General features: G+C 44.4%; 1 protein-coding gene across 1 annotated transcript in view; it reads left to right on the top strand.

Moving 5' to 3' along the window:
• ADGRG4 (adhesion G protein-coupled receptor G4) overlaps positions 1-19,476 on the top strand; it is a 109,274-nt gene that overhangs the window by 36,149 nt on the left and 53,649 nt on the right. The window contains exons 8-12 of the mRNA XM_033946863.1: positions 846-955; positions 2,317-2,521; positions 4,246-4,399; positions 12,176-12,304; positions 17,458-17,583. Coding sequence (XP_033802754.1) covers positions 846-955; positions 2,317-2,521; positions 4,246-4,399; positions 12,176-12,304; positions 17,458-17,583 — 724 coding nt within the window. The remainder of the gene's footprint in view (positions 1-845; positions 956-2,316; positions 2,522-4,245; positions 4,400-12,175; positions 12,305-17,457; positions 17,584-19,476) is intronic.

The raw sequence follows: 19,476 nt of genomic DNA, 5'->3' as shown, positions 1-19,476 counted from the left end.
TGCAGGTCCTGTGCAAAGTTTTCACTTAGCATGTGGGACTTGCAAAAAATTAGCATGGGTAGGGTTACCAGATTGTCTATCTGGTAAAAGAGGAAGTGTGGCCCCACCCTGTGCTACAGAAATGACAATATGTGCAAAAAATACGCTAAGTACTGAATAGCAAGTGTGAATGCAGTGGTGTTCTAAGGGATGTGGGGAGGACAGAGTGCCCTGGGTGCCATCATGGCACGATGCTAGTACCTCTCCTCTTCTTCCCCCCCACCCTCCTACCCCAGTGATGAGAGAGGTTTCTTAAATACACACATCTCTTCAAATCTTTGCCGACAGTGAGCAGGATTTCTTATCTGCTGCTTGCGCTGGCCTCATCATCTGATGGTATTTCCTGTTAACAGGAACAGGAAGTGACATCAGAGGGAAAGCTCAGCCAGCACAAGCAGTGGGTAGGAGATCCTATTCATTACTGGCGAAGATTTGAAGAGATATGGGGGACAGGGAAGTGTGCATCTGTGGGCATACAGTATGGATCTGCCAGGGGGCGGCAGTGCTACGATGCTAGGAATCTCTGCCCTAGGCACAGACTTCTTTCGCTATGCCACTGCTCGTAATATGTTTTCTAAGATTGGTGTAACTTATGAGGGTATTGATTCATATGTTAGGCTATAGAAACCAGCTCTGTGGGTGCTGAGGATCCCCAGTATTGAGCAAGCTCTTTCATTGTGTCCAGGGATGGTTAATTTTTTATGATGTTTGCTTCCCCCATCCAAGTCATTTGGAAATGTCGGTGGTGACTTATAAGGCAGACTGTTAATAATTTACCCTTTCTAATAAACTTTGCTTTCTTTCAGCAACATCAGCATAATAAATGACAGATCCGAATGGGAATCCCCTAACATGGAAGATTGCAAAGGCCTTCCAGATGATATTCTGGGTCTGAAAGATGTGCATGTGACATCAGGTAAAGTATGGCCAAGATCCTGTTAAAGCACAGAGAAAAAGTAAATGTACAGAGCACACTGAAACTTGGCCCCTTTCTTTGACTTACTAAGAGGTAGAGAATGACATGGGAATGGGTACCTGCAGATAAACGCGGGGCAGGGACGGGGTAGGGATGGGGACAGGGACGGAGTCTGTAGGAATGTGAACAAACTGTGTCCCTGTGTCATTCTTTAAAAGCCTGAGACTAGCCTTAAACAGGGTGTTCCAGTTAGATGAAATGGTCTCTATAAAATACACATTTTAGAAAACAGGCAACTGAGTTCAATGATTTAAAAAAACTGCTTTATAAACAGGAGACAGTAGGAGCTCCCATGTTAATTTTTTGCAGGTCCCAAATGCTAAGTGAAAAAGTGAAGTTGCTTTTGGGTTTAAATGAACTACTGCTAATTGACATCATTTGTGTCTTGTCTGCCTTTGATGAGGCAACAAGAGTCTTGTCTGCTTATCAGACTCCTACCACTCGCAACCTCCTTCCATCACGTGCCCAGTTGCTGAAGCATCTTACTGTTACTGCAACAGATTCATGCATTCTTGCTGGCATCAAAGAGCATTTCCAATGTTTAATAGACACATATTTTTCTCTTCATCCATTGCACTGTATTGGTTCTCTTCTACACCCATCTCAAAGACAATCCATAACACCTGTCACGGTAAGTAACTGTGCTTTCTTGCTATTTCCACTCACAGTTGCAGGCTGCGTTAATCCTTATATTCAATGCTGGTAAGAGCATTTTGTTTCTGAAGCTCACACCTCAAAGAGCCCAAAGTAGGCAAGCTTTATGCATGGAGTATCCAGTCCTAAGGTGTGTTAGGTGTTCCTATTACATGGATCAAGTGTGCCCCTGAGGCAGGTAGTCCCCTTACAAAACATGTTAGGCAATTACTAGGAAGTCTGTATGGTAGGACAACATAAGCATATCTCATCTCAAAAAGTTGCTGTTTTAATGTTCTTTATTTGACAGCCACTGGATGGTTTCTTTCTTTGGCTGCTTCTCTTCTGACATTTGGACTTTTGCTGTGGTTTTTTTGTGCCTCTTATTTATTTATTTTTTATTTTTTATTTTGGGGGGGTAAATGTTAGTGTCTAGTTTAGAGAATTACCCCCTAAATGTGTCTGTGCTTAGTACTGTGCTATACAAATAATAATAATAATGATGATATTAATAAGTGACTTCATGATAAAATTCATAATCTCACCCACATTGTACCTGTCCCCTAGCCCATGATGGAAATATTTGGAACTTTTTATTGTGGAAATGTGACCTCTGTGACACTTTCTCTCAGTTGTTGGGTTTTTTGTTTTTTTCTAATCTATCCTAGAAGACGCAGAGGATATAGCAAAGCACATTTTAAATCTCACAAAAATGGCTGCCAACCTGACTAAGGAGGAAACAGAGGTTATTCTGAATAAAACTTCAGAGATTGTAAATATTGGAAACCTGAATACAAGCCTTGCGGAGACTACCCTAGAAATATTAAGTGCTCTCTTGCCAAAAATACTAGAATTGCCAAAATTTACCAACCAGTGAGTAATCTAACTTCTGTGAATTTGGTTTCTTGCAAACTTAGCACATAAGGAGGATATCACTGAAAGGCAGTAGTCTTCAATGCAAAGTCCATGACCCAATGGTGGCCTATGGAGACCTTCTTAGTGGCCTATGCAGCTGTCCAGGGTTCCATCCCCCCCATGGGATTCAAAATTTCTCTTTCCTGGCAGCTGCTCTTTCACTCTCCAGGCCGCCAGCAGCATGAATGAAGTAAACATGCTGCCTTTGGCAGCCTGGTAGCTTTCCCTCTACTACTGCTTCTTGTCCCCACATAGGCGAGAAGCAATAGCAGAGGGAAAGCTTCCAGGCCACTGAAGGCAGTGTGTTTACTTCATTCACTCTGCTGGTGGCCTGAAGAGTGAAAGAGCGGCTATCGGGAAGAAGAAGGGTGAGCAAGTACCAGATCATGGGAGAGGGTTACTAAAGAGATGCTGGACTGCAGGGATGGGGAGAAAAGAAAGAAAGAGGTAACAGACCTCCAGAGGCGAGAAGGGAAGGGGAGGACAGAGATGCCAGACCACAGTAGGGAGGAGGAGGAGGGAAAAGAAGAAAAGGAGTGAGACCAGACCACAAGAAGAAGAAAAAGGGAAGGAGAGAGATGGACTACTGGAGGGGGAAGGAAAGTAGAAGAGAGAGATTCCAGACTAAGGTAAGGGGGAGGAAAGGAGAGAGAGATTCCAGACCACAGTAGGGAGTTGGAAAGGAAAGGAGAGAGATACCTGAACACAAGAAGGGAGAAAGGGAAGGAGAGAGATGTTGGATTACTGGCGGGGAGGAGGGGAGGAGAGAAAGATGTCAGGGCAGGGAAGGAGAGGAGAGAGATATCAGATCATCGGAAAGGGGAAAAGGGAAGGGGAGAGATGTTGGACTACTGTAATGGAAAGGAAAAGAGGAGAGAGAGATTCCAGACTAAGGGGAGACAGAAGGACAGAGAGATTCCAGACCACGGTAGGGGAGAGGAAGGACAGCAAGGAGAGGAGAGGACCAGACCACAAGAAAGGGGAAAGGGAAAAAGAGAGATGTTGGACTACTAGAGGAGGGAGGGAAGGAGAGAGATGCCAGACTAGGGAAGGGAGGAGGAGGGAAGGAGAGGAGAAGAGAGAGATCCCAGACCACAGGAAGGGGAAAGGAGAAAGTTGTTGGACTACTGGAGGGGAAAGGGAAGGAAAGAGAGAAGCCAGACCAGGGAAGGAGGAGAGAGAGATTCCAGATTAAGGTAGGGGGAGAGGGGGAAGGGAAGGACAGAGAGATGCCAGACCACAAAGCCATTGAATATCTGAATTTGGTCTAGGAAAAATGATTTAACCTGGCAGGAACCTCTTTTGTCTGATCAAATAGTTGTCATAATTGGGCCCTTAGTAAATCAGATCCTAAATATATTTTTTATTGAAACTAGTTTTGTCATCTTCATATCACTCTTTCTAGCAGACGTTTCCTTGCCATGGGAGTCCTATGTATAGATGAGTCAGGGCTGAAGCACAGGGACAGATCTCTTATATTTTGTGTGCCAGTGTTTTCTCTCATCCAGCAGTGTTTGCATTAGATCAAAAGTTTTGAAACATTTGTACCATAGCTGAATCAAATCCTGCTTTCTCCAGCCTCATTCTTACGGTAAATCAACCTGGATAAAGTATTGGAATGACTGACAGTAGTGGAATGACTGACAGTAGTTTCTTTTGCCTTGTGCTGTCCTTTCCTGAAGAATTTTAAAGCTCGTAGAAGAAGTGGGGCAAAAAGTGTATTTACCTGGTGGTAAAGCTATTCTGAAGAGCTCAAAGCTATTGCTAGCATTGATGGCTGAATTTGAAGAAATGTACTTTTGTGTCACCTCATATCACGAAGATAAGAATCCTGAGGTAAGGCTGAATTTTGAGTCATAGCAGGACACTGACTAAAATGTTGCAGTTATGGAACGAATTAGATAACAATGTTTTTTTTGAATTTTCATTTTTATTCTCAATAACTTAATGGAATGTTGAAATGGAATTACACGTGAGGGTAATAACTTTCTGAAAACTAAATGGAAAGGGGCCAAGTTTGGTGCGGGAAAGAACCTGAAAAGGGCAGATTGAGTTCGAAAATGAGTTCCAGAGAAATGAAGACCTTCCAAAATAGCCTAGTGCATTTCTGTAAGAGAGGCATTTTCAGCAGCTACAGAGTTTGTTGACAGTGGCATCTAAAGGCTAGATAAATTATTACCACATGGCCTAATTTTACTTTCCAACCCAAAAAAATGTTATAAAAAAATAAAAAATAGAGAAACCAAACAAAGGAAAGAAAAAGTCTTGCCTCAAAATACAATAGACAAATAGAAAAGGCAAGCGAGATGTCTAAATCAACCAACAGTCACATTTATTAGCATAAAAAGTCCCAGCATAGTTACTTGGCTTGATATCAAAGCTGAAAACTAAGGTTCCAACTAGGATCCCAGTTTTGGCAATCTGGAATGCCTTCTTTAGAGTATAAACAAGAACTAAAATACAAATAATACATAAATATAATAATAGGAGCAAACAAAGCAAAAGCCCAGATGTTCCACAGTGAAAGAAGGGAAGTCCAAATCACAAAAGAAGAACAGTCTGTGGAAAACAATGATCTTGATGAGGCGTTTATTATGACGAGTCAGATAAAAGTACAAATCCAAAATGAAATAATCTCCACTTTGTGAACAACTGACGTGTAGTGTGATACAGACCCTACACGGTCCGTGTTTCGGCAAAAAGCCTTTTTCAGGGATCCAGGTCAGTATTCAGTCAGTGGTCTAAAAATAAAAATAAATAAATAAAACCTTTTAATCAATGAGTGAGGGACTACTTCTCATTCCATATCGCATCGTTCCTTCAATCAGTGTGCGACAACTAGACCATAATGTGTATAAACGGTGAAGGGACAAAAGTGTGCGAGACTTTGGCGCGATGACATTGCAGCACAGACAATTCGGCAAAAGACCCCAGTGCGCCGCCTAAAACATTACTTTTAAAGAGCTCCGACAGGGGTGTGGGGGGAACCCCCCCCACTTTACTTCATACTCTTCGTGCTGCTGTTTGGGGGGATGTGGGAGATACAACCCCCCACATTATAGAGAAAACTTAACTTTTTCCTAAAAAATTGGGAAAAAGTTAAGTTTAATCTATAATGGAGGGTTCCAACCTCCTAACCCCCCCCCCAACAGCAGCGCAAAGAGTATGAAGTAAACTAGGGGGGGGGGTTTCCCACTCATACCCTGCTTCGGAGCTCTTTAAAAGAAACTTTTTAGGCGATGCACTGGGGCTTTGCGCCGATTTGTCTGCGCTGCAATGTCAGCATGCCGAAGTCCTACGTGCGAATGACTGTGAACCGTATAAACAGGCAACTAAAATAATTATACAAATACAAATGAGGCATAAAAATAATAAATATAACATGGATATAATACAATGGCCAGTTTAAAAAAATCTTAAATATGACCGTGTGTAAAAAGAATTAAAACTGCAGCCAAATGCATTGAATATGTTGTTAAAATGAGAAACAACCATAAAATGTAACTTAAAAAGCATAAAAAACAGAAAACATGCATTGTCTCACAATTCAAAGGAACACTAAGGAACAGTGCAAATAATGCGTGTGCTACTGCACTTAGGGGTCCTTTTACTAAGGCGCTGTAGCTGATTTAGCACGCGCTAAATGTTAACGCATCAATTATATTCTATGGACGCGTTAGCGTTTAGCACGCGCTAAATTGGCTAGTGTGCCTTAGTAAAAGAGGGGGTTATTTTGTCAAAACCAGTAGAAAGAGAAAAGTAATAGAAAAGCAGAGCGGATACTTTACCAGACGCTAGATTGCACCGGGACCAAAAAACGCTTGAAAACCACAAAAAATTATACATAGAGAACATAAGAACATAAGAAGTGCCTCTGCTGGGTCAGACCAGAGGTCCATCGTGCCCAGCAGTCCGCTCGTGCCCAGCAGGTCCAGGACCTGTGTTGTAGTCCTCTATCTATACCCCTCTATCCCCTTTTCCTCCAGAAAATTGTCCAATCCCTTCTTGAACCCTAATACCGTACTCTGTCCTATCACGCCCTCTGGAAGCGCACTCCAGGTGTCCACCACCCGTTGGGTGAAGAAAAACTTCCTAGCATTGGTTTTGAATCTGTCCCCTTTCAACTTTTCCGAATGCCCTCTCGTTCTTGTATTTTTTGAAAGTTTGAACAACCTGTCCCTCTCTACTTTCTCTATGCCCTTCATGATCTTGTAAGTCTCTATCATATCTCTATCATATCCCCTCTAATTCTCCTCTTCTCCAGGGAAAAGAGCCCCAGTTTCTCCAGTCTCTCAGTGTATGAAAGGCTTTCCATACCCTTTATCAATCGTGTCGCTCTCCTCTGAACCCTCTCGAGTATTGCCATATCCTTCTTAAGATACAGCTGAACACATAACACACAAATCTCCACTCACCCTTAGGTAAGACAGATACACATACTAACCCACTCTTCCAACACAGATATACACACACCCATAATAACAAACCCACACCTACACAAATGTAGGAACATGTCTCAGGCAACATGCATGCAGGTGCGCATACACACGCAACACACACATACACATTCTGCATGCTTTTGTCCCACTTGTTTCATAGGCTTTGGATATCTGTTTTTATTCAAACTTCACATTCCATGAACCTTTAAAATGTCTTCAGAAGTAGAGAAATCCATTATTCACCATTCCCTTTTTCATGTTAAAAATGGTGGGGGGATTTTAATGCTACTTTTATCAGTTTGTCACCCTCATTTATTCCTTCCACCAGTCCAAAGTCTACTATTGAGACAGACATGGGGGAAGCCACTGCTTGCCCTGGATCAGTAGCATGGGATGTTGCTACTATTTAGGATTCCAGAATCTTGATATTCTTTGGGATTCTGCTTGGAATCTTGATGCTCGTGAGAACTGGTAGTGGCCATTCAGGGACTGGCTCAGGGCTGGGCAGGAGCGCAGAGAGCTTGCTCCTGCCTGGTACACCACTTTGCTGCGAGAACTCAGGCAGCCATTCAGGGAGAGAGGGGCTCAGCGTGAGGTAGGAGCACAGAAATCTTGCTTGCTCAGTCCTGCCCGATACAATGCTGAACCACCAGGGATTCAAAAAGCAAAAAAAGGTACACGGGGGAGGTGGGAGGGAGGTAAAAAAATAGTTAAGAGTCAACTGGGACAGGAGACGGGAGGGATCCTTCTTATCCTGCCCTACTAGGTCATACGGTAGGCCAGTGGAGGCCTGCAACAAGTCCGGGAGGGGGTTGGGTGGGCGATGACTTGAATATAAGAGGAGACTCCCATTTTTGCACCCAAAAAATCTCATCTTATATTTGAGTATATAGAGTACTCCTGTGCCTATCACCTTTTAACTTCATCCTATGCCCTTTCATTCTGAAGCTTCCTTTTAAATGAAAGAGACTTGCCTCATGCACATTTATGTCATGTAGGTATTTAAACATCTTTATCATATCTCCCCTGTCTCGCCTTTCCTCCAAAGTATACATATTGAGATCTTTAAGTCTGTCCCCATACGCCTTATGACGAAGACTACTGTACCAACTCCTTCCTGTTTATATCTTTTTGAAGGTGTGGTCTCCAGAACTGTACACAATATTCTAAATGAGGTCTCACCAGAGTCTTATACAAAGGCATCAATACCTCCTTTTTCCTACTGGTCATAACTCTTCCTATGCACCCTAGCATGCTTCTAGCTTTCACCGTCACCTTTTCAACCTGTTTGTCCACCTTAAGATCATCACATACAATCACACCCAAGTCCCGCTCTTCTGTAGTACACATGAGTTCTTCACCCCCTAAACTGTACTGTTCCCTCAGGTTTTTGCAGCCCAAATGCATGACCTTACATTTCTTATCATTAAATCTTAGCTACCAAATTTCAGACCATTCTTCAAGCTTTGCTAAGACCTTCTTCATGTTATTCACACTATTGCAGATTTGGTATCATCCGCAAAGAGGTAACTCTTACCTGACAGTCCTTCAGCAATATTGTTTATAAAAATGTTAAAGAACCGAAGCTCCTCCCTCATCCTTTTTTTTTTTTACTTCCCTGCAGTTCATGAGGATCCACTTTTATTGTTATACTTCCCCAGAGTAGACCACCCCTTTCATTAATCTGACTGGCACTACTGTGGAACAGAGACCCAAAACATTCCTCTTCTTACTAAACAGGAAAGCACATTGTGGTAACCTGCTACCTTAAGGAATCCTAAGGGATCTTTACAATAGGTATTTAGATTTGGCTGTGATGATGGAATTAAACCAGCAGTTTGGTTTGCCTGACAGGCTGTAAATTCTTTCTTTATTATACTGTTCTCCCAAGGGAGCTCAGAACAGTTTACATTAATTTATTCAGGTACTCAAGCATTTTTCACTGTCTGTCCCTGCGGGTTCATAATCTGCCTAATGTACCTGGGGCAATGGGGTAATTAAGTGACTTGCCCAGAGTCACAAGGAGTAGCCTAGGTTTGAACCCATAACCCCAGGGTGCTGAGGCTGTAGCTTTAACCACTGCGCCACACACTGGCCATATACTAGCAGAAATGTAGACTATCATGTAGCCCAGTGGTTCCCAACCCTGTCCTGGGGGGGTCCCCAAGCCAGTTGGGTTTTCAAGATATCCCTAATGAATATGCATGAGAGAGATTTGCATATAATGGAAGTGACAGGTATGCAAATCTCTCATGCATATTCATTAGGGATATCTTGAAAACTTGACTGGCTGGGGGTCCCCCAGGACAGGGTTTGGAACCACTGATGTAGCCAAATTACAAGGAACTTAGGAGGTCGGTTGTTCAGACAATGACCATGTTAGTTATAGTTTTCCAGGTCTTGCCGAGTCTGGTCGGGTAGAACCGACATTTCAGCCATCATACTGTGGCTTTCTTCAGGGTATACTGTGAGGTCTTCAGTTTGTCTTTATATACAGTATAGTGGGTCCTCAAACCCAATTGGTTGGGGCTTGAGGTGAATGAGGCAGGAAAGTCCGTTGATCACCAATTTGAATTTTGGTGGGAAAGTCCGTTGGCCTCAAATTTAAATTTTTGGTGGGAAAATCAGTTAGTCTCTTTTTCCCATATAAAGACAAACTGCAGACCTCACAGTATACCCTGAAAAATGCCATGGAATGATGGCTGAAATGTCGATTCTACCTGACTAGAAGGGGCAAGACCTGGAAAACTGCAACTAGCGTAATGTCAGCCGTGGAAGCCTAAGAGAACAATGACCATGTTAGGTTTGTTGGGTTCAGGTGGGGTTACCATATGGTAAAATCCAGCTATCTCCATCCATCCTCTTTTTTCTAGAGCCATATGGCAACCCTAACTTCAGGGCCATCCCAAGGGTTGTGAAGGCAATGTTGCCATAGAGGGCACAAGGGAGATAGGAGTGCAAATCTCACTCCTTATCCATTGTCTTCCCTGACTAAATATAGTGAGCAGGGAAGGGCTCTAAGGAATGTGTCACTAAGGGTGAGATTCTGCTTGAGATGCTCTATGATGACTTTTTAAAAAAATATTATCACAGAGTTTGTGGTTGGGTATGGACAAGAAGAGTGCTATAGGGAATTTCTTGAGGATCTTGTCTGCACTTCTACCATAGATGTAGAGGAAGACATAAAAATTGACCCATGGCTGACAGTGAGCATGTGTCTTAAGTGTAAGCAGAACAATTTTGCAGACTGGATTGGCCAAATGGTCTTCTGCTATCGTGAACTTTGTTACCAGTGCTTGGAAGCAGCACAAAAATCAGGGAGAAAAATCTTTTATCAGTACTGAACCAGTTGAAAGGGATATATCAGAGTTATATTTATCTTTTAAATAACAGTACTTTCATTAGATAGTCGGGGGGAGGGAGGTGTTTAATTTTAAAACTGCCTACACTGGTAAGAAGTATGCCTTCTTTGAAGGCAAATTAACACTTTGAAAATTATCCCCCATAAAGTATTTGCACACATTTGCTTATACTAAATTGTATGGATATTTTTTCAGAGTAAAAGTGCGTGTGAACTTTTAAACATGCAAAAGTATATGTGTAAGTGCAGTAGAGAATTGCATGGGAACATAAATTTCACCCTTTTCTGTCCACCCCCCCCCCCAATGGAATCTAACCCATAACCACCTGTACCTGCTAGGATCCATTCCATCCTCACCTATACCCACAGGAGTTGACACTATTACAGTATTTACTTGATCATAGCCCTCTGTTTCCTCCCAACCCAGTCTCCCATAGTTTTTTGGATGCAGTTCACTATTCAACCAACAAATGATCCAAGCCTCAGTCTGGTGTTCCAGCTGCTTCTCTGGGCATTCCAAGCTCATTTTGGTACTCCAATAACTTCTTGCCGTACATTAAGGCACCGTTTTTATAATATGGACCCGAGTGTTTACATTTCTTCATAGAATAGGATCTTACCAGGTATCTTACACATAAAATGAGAGAGGTAGGGTGCCAAAATTGCTCCTTCTCTATAGTCTCCTCCTCTTGATCCACCAGAGAGGGGAGGGGCACCAGAGAACAAATTGCATAAGATGTGATTCTGGCTCAGTATGCTGCTGGTGCCCTGTTATCCAATCGCCCTGCATGAGATTCACCAAGATACAAAAAAGTGTTTATGGATATATGGAAAAGCTATCGTAGGAGGCTTTTTCTTTAAGCCCACAGTAATCAACTATTTCTAAACACAGGCTAACATTCATTATTTGGAGAGAAGAACTATATGAGTGACTATGCCTTAAATTGTGCTGCTGTAGAGGGGGAATGGAAATAATATGATTGATGTTAACTTAGGATGGAATAAGATCTGGGACAGTGGAACTCCTTTTTGGTCAGTGGGGCTTAACCAGTCTCCAGCCCCCATGTTCTCTAGCACCTGATTCTTTCTTTGCTGGCTATAGCTCCAAAAATCTACACAATTCCACTGCCTCTGTACTGTATAAAAACCAAAACAATTTAAGTAAATTGTTATAAACTGGATAGGTAAGCATCAGAACCGATGCACATCCATCAAAAATGACAAAGAATTGGGGACACTTGATGAAGATACAGGAAAATACTTTTAAAACCAATAGGAGGAATTTGTTTTTCACCCAGAGAATAGTTAAACTCTGGAACGCATTGCCAGAGGTTGTGGTAAGAATGGATATTGTAGTTGGTTTTAAGAAAGATCTGGACAATTTCCTGGAGGAAAAGTCCATAGTCTGTTATTGAGAAAGACATGGGGGAAGCCACTCCTTGGTTTTGGCCAGGTACTAGGGACCTGGATTGGCCATCTTGAGAATGGGCTACTGGGCTTGATGGACCATTGGTCTGACCCAGTAAGTCTATTCTTATCCAACTTGTATGTTGTCAATTTTGTCTATACAACATTTTCAAAACTGAAAGAGATCAGAAATAAATGGGAAAACTAATTAAAAACATAAGAGTTGCCATACTGGGACAAACCAAAGGTCCCTCAAGCCCAGTAACCCATTTCCAACAGTGGTCAATTCAGGTTACAAATTGCTGGCAAGATCCCAAAAGAGTAAACAGTAGTTGGTTGCAGGCCATTAAAGATTCCTGATATTTTGCACATACATGTCTCATATTTCTTATCTTGTTCCTTCAGATTTTTCTTGAAAAGTTACCTTGTGGTCAGGCGTTGGCACGTGTATTTTTACCTGGATCCCTGCAGACTCATATCAACCAAAGTTCAAGGATACAGTTTAATTTTGTCGGCTATACTTCACTTTTTAAGGTGAATACTTTCAAGAAAGAAGCTTTTGTCATTTCATTGTATTGGTGCTTTGTGCATTTGATATAACATAAGATGTGTTCTTATACAGAGGATGTCCAGTCTTAGGCAAGGAGACCGTAGACTTTATTGTTTTTGTAAGAATCTCAGGGATGAAAGTGGGATGAGAAAATTCCTTCGAGTTGGCTTGTATTTCTGACTTCTAGGGAAAAGTGGGAAAGAAGCAGAACATTTTTTTGATGGAAAAAAGGAAATTTCATTCAGGAACAAAAGGGGTGAAGCGGGCATCATCGTATGATGCATCACAAATCAAAGTATTATGAAACAGCAAATTATTGTGAGAATTTCTATCAAAACCAAAAATAAGCTGACAGGAATCTCAGTCTGAATTCAGTACACTAAACTCAAGCTGTGGTTCAAATATGCCGGGACACGCAGCTCCTGATTGGTGAGACTCGACTTTAGTGCAGGAAGAGGTGGTCGGAGCATACTGCTCTCCGGCTGCCCTCTCCTGCCCGGTCATTAACGGTTGGAAAATACCACGAATGACTGGGACTGTGAATCGCTGACCGCAAATGACCAGGGGAGCACTGTATACTTTATGTCAGCTTGCAGGGAAAATCTAGTCCAGTGGTTCCAAAACCTGTCCTGGGGGCCCCCAGCCAGTCAGGTTTTCAAGATATCCCTAATGAATATGCATGAGAGAGATTTGCATAGAATGGAAGTAACAGATATGCAAATATCTCTCATGCATATTCATTAGGGATATCTTGAAAACCTGACTGGCAGGGGGTCCCTCAGGACAGGTTTGGGAACCACTGATCTAGTCCCTGTACAAGTCTCTGTGCTCTAGGGCAGGTCAGGTTTTCAGGATATCCACAATAAATATGCATGAGATAGATTTGCATCTCAAGGAGGCAGTGCATGCAAATCCATCTCATATATATTAATTGTGGATATCTGAAAAACCTGACCTGCCTGTGGCTCTCAAGGACCGGAATTACCTACCCGTGCTCTAGGGCAGGGATAGGCAATTCTGGTCCTTGAGAGCCAGGTCACGTTTTCAGGATATCCACAATAAATATGCATGAGATAGATTTACATCTCAAGGAGGCAGTGCATGCAAATCCATCTCATACATATTCATGGTGATCCTGAAAACCTGACCTGGCTCCGGCTCTCGAGGACTGGAATTGCCTACCCCTGCTCTAGGGTATGCAACGAAGGAGGGGTTAGCTTCAAAATTGTTTTTTTTTTGTTGTTTTTTTTTTGCTGATGGGGAATTTTTGCTTGTTTTGTTTGTTTGCGAATAGCATGTACTAAAACCAAAATCTTATGCTATCAAATATTTTAAAAAGCCCCCTCTCTCTCACTCCCCCTCACCTTTGCAATCCTCCCAGCTTACTCTTCATGGAGGTAATTCTATAATGAGCTATCTAGATTTAAGTAACTAATGCTTGCATCAATGTCCAGAAGAAGAGAAGAGGCTTTGTGGAGGCAGAGCTGGAGGTGGAACTGGGCAGGGCTGGGTCATAACGGGGTGAGGATGAAAGCGGAATGGGGTGGGGGGCCATGTGTCCGGGGTTTCCTGTAGAAAAATATGATAATCTTACTCTTACGAGTACACGTCTCCCTCCGTATTCGCTGTGATAGGGGATTAACAGACCTGCAAATACTGAAAAACCGCAAATAACTTTTTCATATGTTATTCGCTTTTTTCTATTAAAAACCATCGTGAATATGGTGAAACCGCAAATAACATGGTAGGAATCCTAGCCTGTTCCTGAAGGAGAGGCAAAACACGGTGAAGAAAGTGCTGGGAATTGGCGATTTTTCTCTGTAAATGCTTGGAATCAGCGATTTCTCTATGCAAGCTGATGTAATTGGGGGGGGGGGGGGGGGGAGGAGCCAGCAAGTTAAAAACCGTGAATAATCAAAAATGTGAATCCTGAAACCGCGAATAAGGAGGGAGAAGTGTATATGGAACACTATCCCCTAGCAGTAGCATCGCAAGATTTTCACTAAGAGGTCTGGCCATTTTAAACCTGGAGCTAGACATGTTAGGAGCAGGAGGGTACTGCTTCTGCTCCAGCCCACTAGACTACCAGGGAACCCCTCTGGCTAATTCCTGGAGGGAGCAGGGGTATTGTGATTAAGAAGGGGATCACGAACAGATCGGAGAAGGTTATCATGCCTCTGTACCGGGCCATGGTACGCCCTCACCTGGAATACTGCGTCCAGCATTGGTCGCTGTACTTGAAGAAGGACACAGTACTACTTGAAAGGGTCCAGAGAAGAGTGACTAAAATGGTTAAGGGGCTGGAGGAGTTGCCGTACAGTGAGAGGTTAGAGAAACTGGGCCTCTTCTCCCTTGAAAAGAGGAGACTGAGAGGGGACTTGATCGAAACATTCAAGATAATGAAGGGAATAGACTTAGTAAATAAAGACAGGTTGTTCACCCTCTCCAAGGTAGAGAGAACGAGAGGGCACTCTCTAAAGTTAAAAGGGGATAGATTCCGTACAAACGTAAGGAAGTTCTTCTTCACCCAGAGAGTGGTAGAAAACTGGAACGCTCTTCCGGAGGCTGTTATATTGGAAAACACCCTCCAGTGATTCAAGACAAAGTCAGACAAGTTCCTGCTGAACCAGAACATATGCAGGTAAGGCTAGACTCAATTAGGGCATTGGTCTTTGACTAAGGGCCGTGGCGGGAACAGACTACTGGGCACGATGGACCATTGGTCTGACCCAGCAGCTGCAATTCTTATATTTTCATGTGTGTTGTGAGGTGGAGGAGGGGATTGGAGTGGGAGGTTGCCTTTTTGTGTGTTTGGGGGTGGTGGGGTGGAGGTGATTGGAACAGGAGGCTTCATTGTGTGCCAGTCCCACTGAATATTGGCCGGGACCCACATAAATGCCATTGCCCAAGCATGCCCAAATATATTTGGCTATTTAGTGCTGGTACCTGGACATGACCCAGTATAGCTAAGGTGACCATACGTCTCGTTTTGAACGGATCCCCTGTCCCGTTGTCCCCACACACAGCTTCGGGACGCCAAAATGTCCCTTTTTCAGGGACAACGGGACAGGCAATCGCTTCCTGTCCCTCCCTGCCGCACCAAAAAAAACCCCAAAAAACCTCCCTCCAGGTCCGCCACCGCTGCTCCTCTGTTTGCCTCCCTGCCGCTAATCGCGCCCAGAAGCCTTCTTCCCGATTGGCTGGCGCAGAACGTCCTCTCTGATGTCAGAATTGACGTTGGGAAGAAGGCTTCTGGGCGTGATTAGCGGCAGGGAGGTAAGCAGAGGAGCAGCGGCGGTGGACAGGGGGAAGTTTAAATCGGGCCTGGAGGTAGGCTTTTTTTTTTTCTGCGGTAGGGGAGGAAGGAGGTAGGCAGGCAAGCAGGCAAGCTGGCTGGCTTTTGCGCAGCAGAGAGGTAGGTAGGCAGGCAGGCTGGCTTTGTGAGGGGAGGTAGGCAGGCTGGCTCTGGGGGAGGTAGGCAGGCAGGCAGGCAGGCTCTGGGGGAGGTAGGCAAGCAGGCAGGCTGGCTTTGGGGGAGGTAGGCACACAGGCTGGCTGACTTTGGGGGAGGCAGGCAGGCTGGCTTTGGGGGGAGGTAGGCAGGCTGGCTCTGGGGGAGGTAGGCAGGCAGGCAGGCTGGCTTTGGGGGAGGTAGGCAGGTAGGCTGGCTTTGGGGGAGGTAGGCAGGCTGGCTCTGGGGGAGGTAGGCAGGCAGGCAGGCTCTGGGGGAGGTAGGCAAGCAGGCAGGCTGGCTTTGGGGGAGGTAGGCAGGCAGGCTGGCTGACTTTGGGGGAGGCAGGCAGGCTGGCTCTGGGGGAGGTAGGCAGGCAGGCAGGCTCTGGGGGAAATAGGCAGGCAGGCAGGCTGGCTTTGGGGGAGGTAGGCAGGCTGGCTCTGGGGGAGGTAGGCAGGCAGGCAGGCTCTGGGGGAGATAGGCAGGCAGGCAGGCTGGCTTTGGGGGAGGTAGGCCGGCAAGCTTTTTGGGAGGGGGGTGGGACAAAGGCTGGAAGGCAGTGAGGGGGACATAGGAAGGAGGGATGAAGGAAGGAGAGAAAGAGGCAGAGAAGGAAGGGGTTGTAAGCAGAAGAAAGACTAGAGAGATAAAGGCCTGAACCAAAGGGGAAAGACAGGAGGCAGAAGCAGGACTTTGGGAGGTGCAGACAGAGGGGGGAAAGCCCCTGAGGAAGAGCAGAGAGAGACAAGATCATAACAGAGGAGGGAGAGAGAGGGAGACCTGGAACAAAGGTACAAAGGAGAACTGACACTGGATCTGGACATATTTAGGAGGCACTGGAGACACTTAGGACATAGAAAGGGGCACTAAGGACATAGGAAGGAGGCGCTGGGGATACTAAGAAGGAGGCACTGGGGGACTAAGGATATAGGAAGGAAGGAGGGAGGGAATAGAAAAGAACAATTGTTGGGCCTGAGTGCAGAAAGAAATGAAAGAAAGGATGCACAGTCAGAAGGAAACGCAACCAGACACTCATGAAATCAGCAGACAGCAAAGGTAGGAAAAATGATTTTATTTTCAATTTAGTGATCAAAATGTGTTAGTTTTGAGAATTTATATCTGCTGTCTATATTTTGCACTATATTTGTCTATTTTTCTATAGTTACTGAGGTGACATCTTTGAAAACCTCCCAAATATAAATGATAATTAACATTTTCTCTGCATATAGGGTGCTTTGTGTTTTTTTAAATTTTATGGTTATGAAATAATAAAATATTGTGTGTACATGAAAAATGAATGGAAGAAACTGGGGGCGGGGCTAAGGTGGGATTGGGGGTAGGGCTAGGGCGGGATTGGGGGTGGGACTGAATATTAATAGATATCCCGTTTTGATGAAAAAAATAAATGGTCACGTTAAGTATAACATATCTGGATCTAATTCAGCTCGAGGCTGTCGGTGTTTAAAACACTCTGACTGCCACTTGGCTCAGTATTAACTATTACGTTACTATGTTAATCTCTCCTGACACTTCAAAATGTGTCATTTTGGGTCAGGCATGAAGGGTGCTCTAGTTCTAAAAACATATTAAAAGCTGATAATATTTGCATTTAATATTCAGAGGTTTTTTTCCCCCCACTGAATACAATATTGCTCATTTTTCCACTATGCATTTCCATTTCAGCACGAAGAAAATAGGAATAAACTGGCATTAAATTCTTATGTAGCAGGAGCCAGTATAGGAAATTCAAAAATTGTGAACTTGAAGGAACCAGTGACCATTACGCTCAAGCACGAAATTGAAAATAAGGTAATGCATTTTCCCTTAATCACTGTGCGGTCATTTTTCAAATACTGGTCTGTACACTTACGCCCTCTTCTACGAAACTGCGCTAGCCGTTTCTAGTGCAGAGAGCTGCGCTGAATGACCCGCACTGCTCCCGACGCTCATAGGAACTCTATGAGCGTTGGGAGCAGCGCGGGCCATTCAGCGCGGCTCCCCGTGCTAGAAACTGCCAGCGCAGTTTTGTAGAAGAGGGGGTTAAATTAGGCTTCAAAATTTAGGATAAATTTCAATTGAACTTTGGAGCCTAGAAGTTTAATCACCTAAGAGTCTTACATGTTTACCTACAATTATTTTTCCTAGACTTATGAGGCAAGAAAATTATTTACTAAGCTGCATTGATGTTTTTTGCATGAAAATGCCCGCATCAGGGATTAATATGGTATGTGACGAAACACATTATGGCTCGCTGATGGAAAAAAAAGGGGTGCTGTGATAAGTCGCATCAATGACTTGGTAAAAGTGAGCAGGATAAGATCCACAAACAAAACTACCTCACTGATCTAGCAACCTTGGATCTAGTGTGGCAGGTATGTAGCAGCTATTTGTAGGTGTGGTCTATTTGGGTTGAACCATACAGCATCTCTCCCTCTCCCCCTAAACTCTCTGGGTCTAAACTGATGATTCAGGTATGTGGCTTCTTGCTTCCTCTGGGGCCTTCCCTCAGCTGCATGTCACCTGCATGGCAACAAAAATTTGCATCATAAGAGGCTAGACAAGGCCAAGGGAAGATTCTGGAGCTGGCCAGGATCTGCTTGCCTGAATTACTGTGGCTGTTGATCATCAGTCAAGACACATTTCATGTCCTGGGGAGGGGATACAGGGGGAGAGGAAGAGCTGCTGGACCTGGAGGACTATGGTAGAAGAACTCAAGAGAGGGCAGGAGGAAAGAGACCGAGAAGGAGAAATGCTGAATCTGTTGGGGATGGGGAAAGATGGAGAGAGGGAGAAATGTTGAATTGTTCACTGTATAAAACGGGTTGGACTCTGCTGGGGGAGAGACTGAGGGAAGGGGAGGGACTAAAGAGATGGTGGACTCACCATGAGAGAAGGAGAGATGTTGGATCCATTGGAAAAGGGGAGGGAGAGAGAAAGAGAGATACTGGATCTGCCAGGTGGGGGATGGTGGGGGAAGGAGAGTGAAAGATGCTGGATCCACAGGATGGGGAAAGTGGAAACCAGACTAGGGAGAGGGAGAAAAGAGGAGAGCTAGATATAGGGGAGAGTGAGGTCAGTTCAAGGAGGGGGTTGGAGAGAAGGAGAGAGAAATAGATGCCAGACCATGGGAAGCAGAGGAGAGAGAGGGAAAAATGTTGGCCCTAGGGTGGGTTGTGTGGGAAGAAGGAAAGAGAAGTGAAACGAAATTCTGGACATGAGGTAGTAAAGAGACAGTGACACAGAGGGGCATAGAAACATAGAAATAGACGGCAGATAAGGGCCACAGCCCATCCAGTCTGCCCACCCTAATATCCCTCCCCTACCTTTGCCCTGTGAATAGATCCCATGTGCCGATCCCATTTGGCCTTAAAATCAGGCACGCTGCTGGCCTCAGTCACCTGTAGTGGAAGACTATTCCAACGATCAACCACCCTTTCAGTGAAAAAGAATTTCCTGGTGTCACCTCGTAGTTTCCCCGCCCCTGATTTTCCATGGATGCCCTCTTGTTGTCGGGGGGCCCCTGAAAAAGAAGATATCTTCCTCCGTCTCGATGCGGCCCGTAAGATACTTGAACGTCTCGATCATGTCCCCCCTCTCCCTGCGCTTCTCGAGCGAGTAACGCTGCAATTTGTCAAGCCTTTCCTCATATGGGAGATCCTTGAGTCCCGAGACCATCCGGGTGGCCATTCTCTGCACTGACTC

This window comes from Geotrypetes seraphini, chromosome 5 (assembly GCF_902459505.1).
Source record: "Geotrypetes seraphini chromosome 5, aGeoSer1.1, whole genome shotgun sequence".
NCBI classification, from domain to species: Eukaryota; Metazoa; Chordata; class Amphibia; order Gymnophiona; family Dermophiidae; genus Geotrypetes; species Geotrypetes seraphini.
The sequence above is the reverse complement of the archived record's forward strand: the minus strand, read 5'-3'. Positions and strand labels throughout refer to the sequence as shown.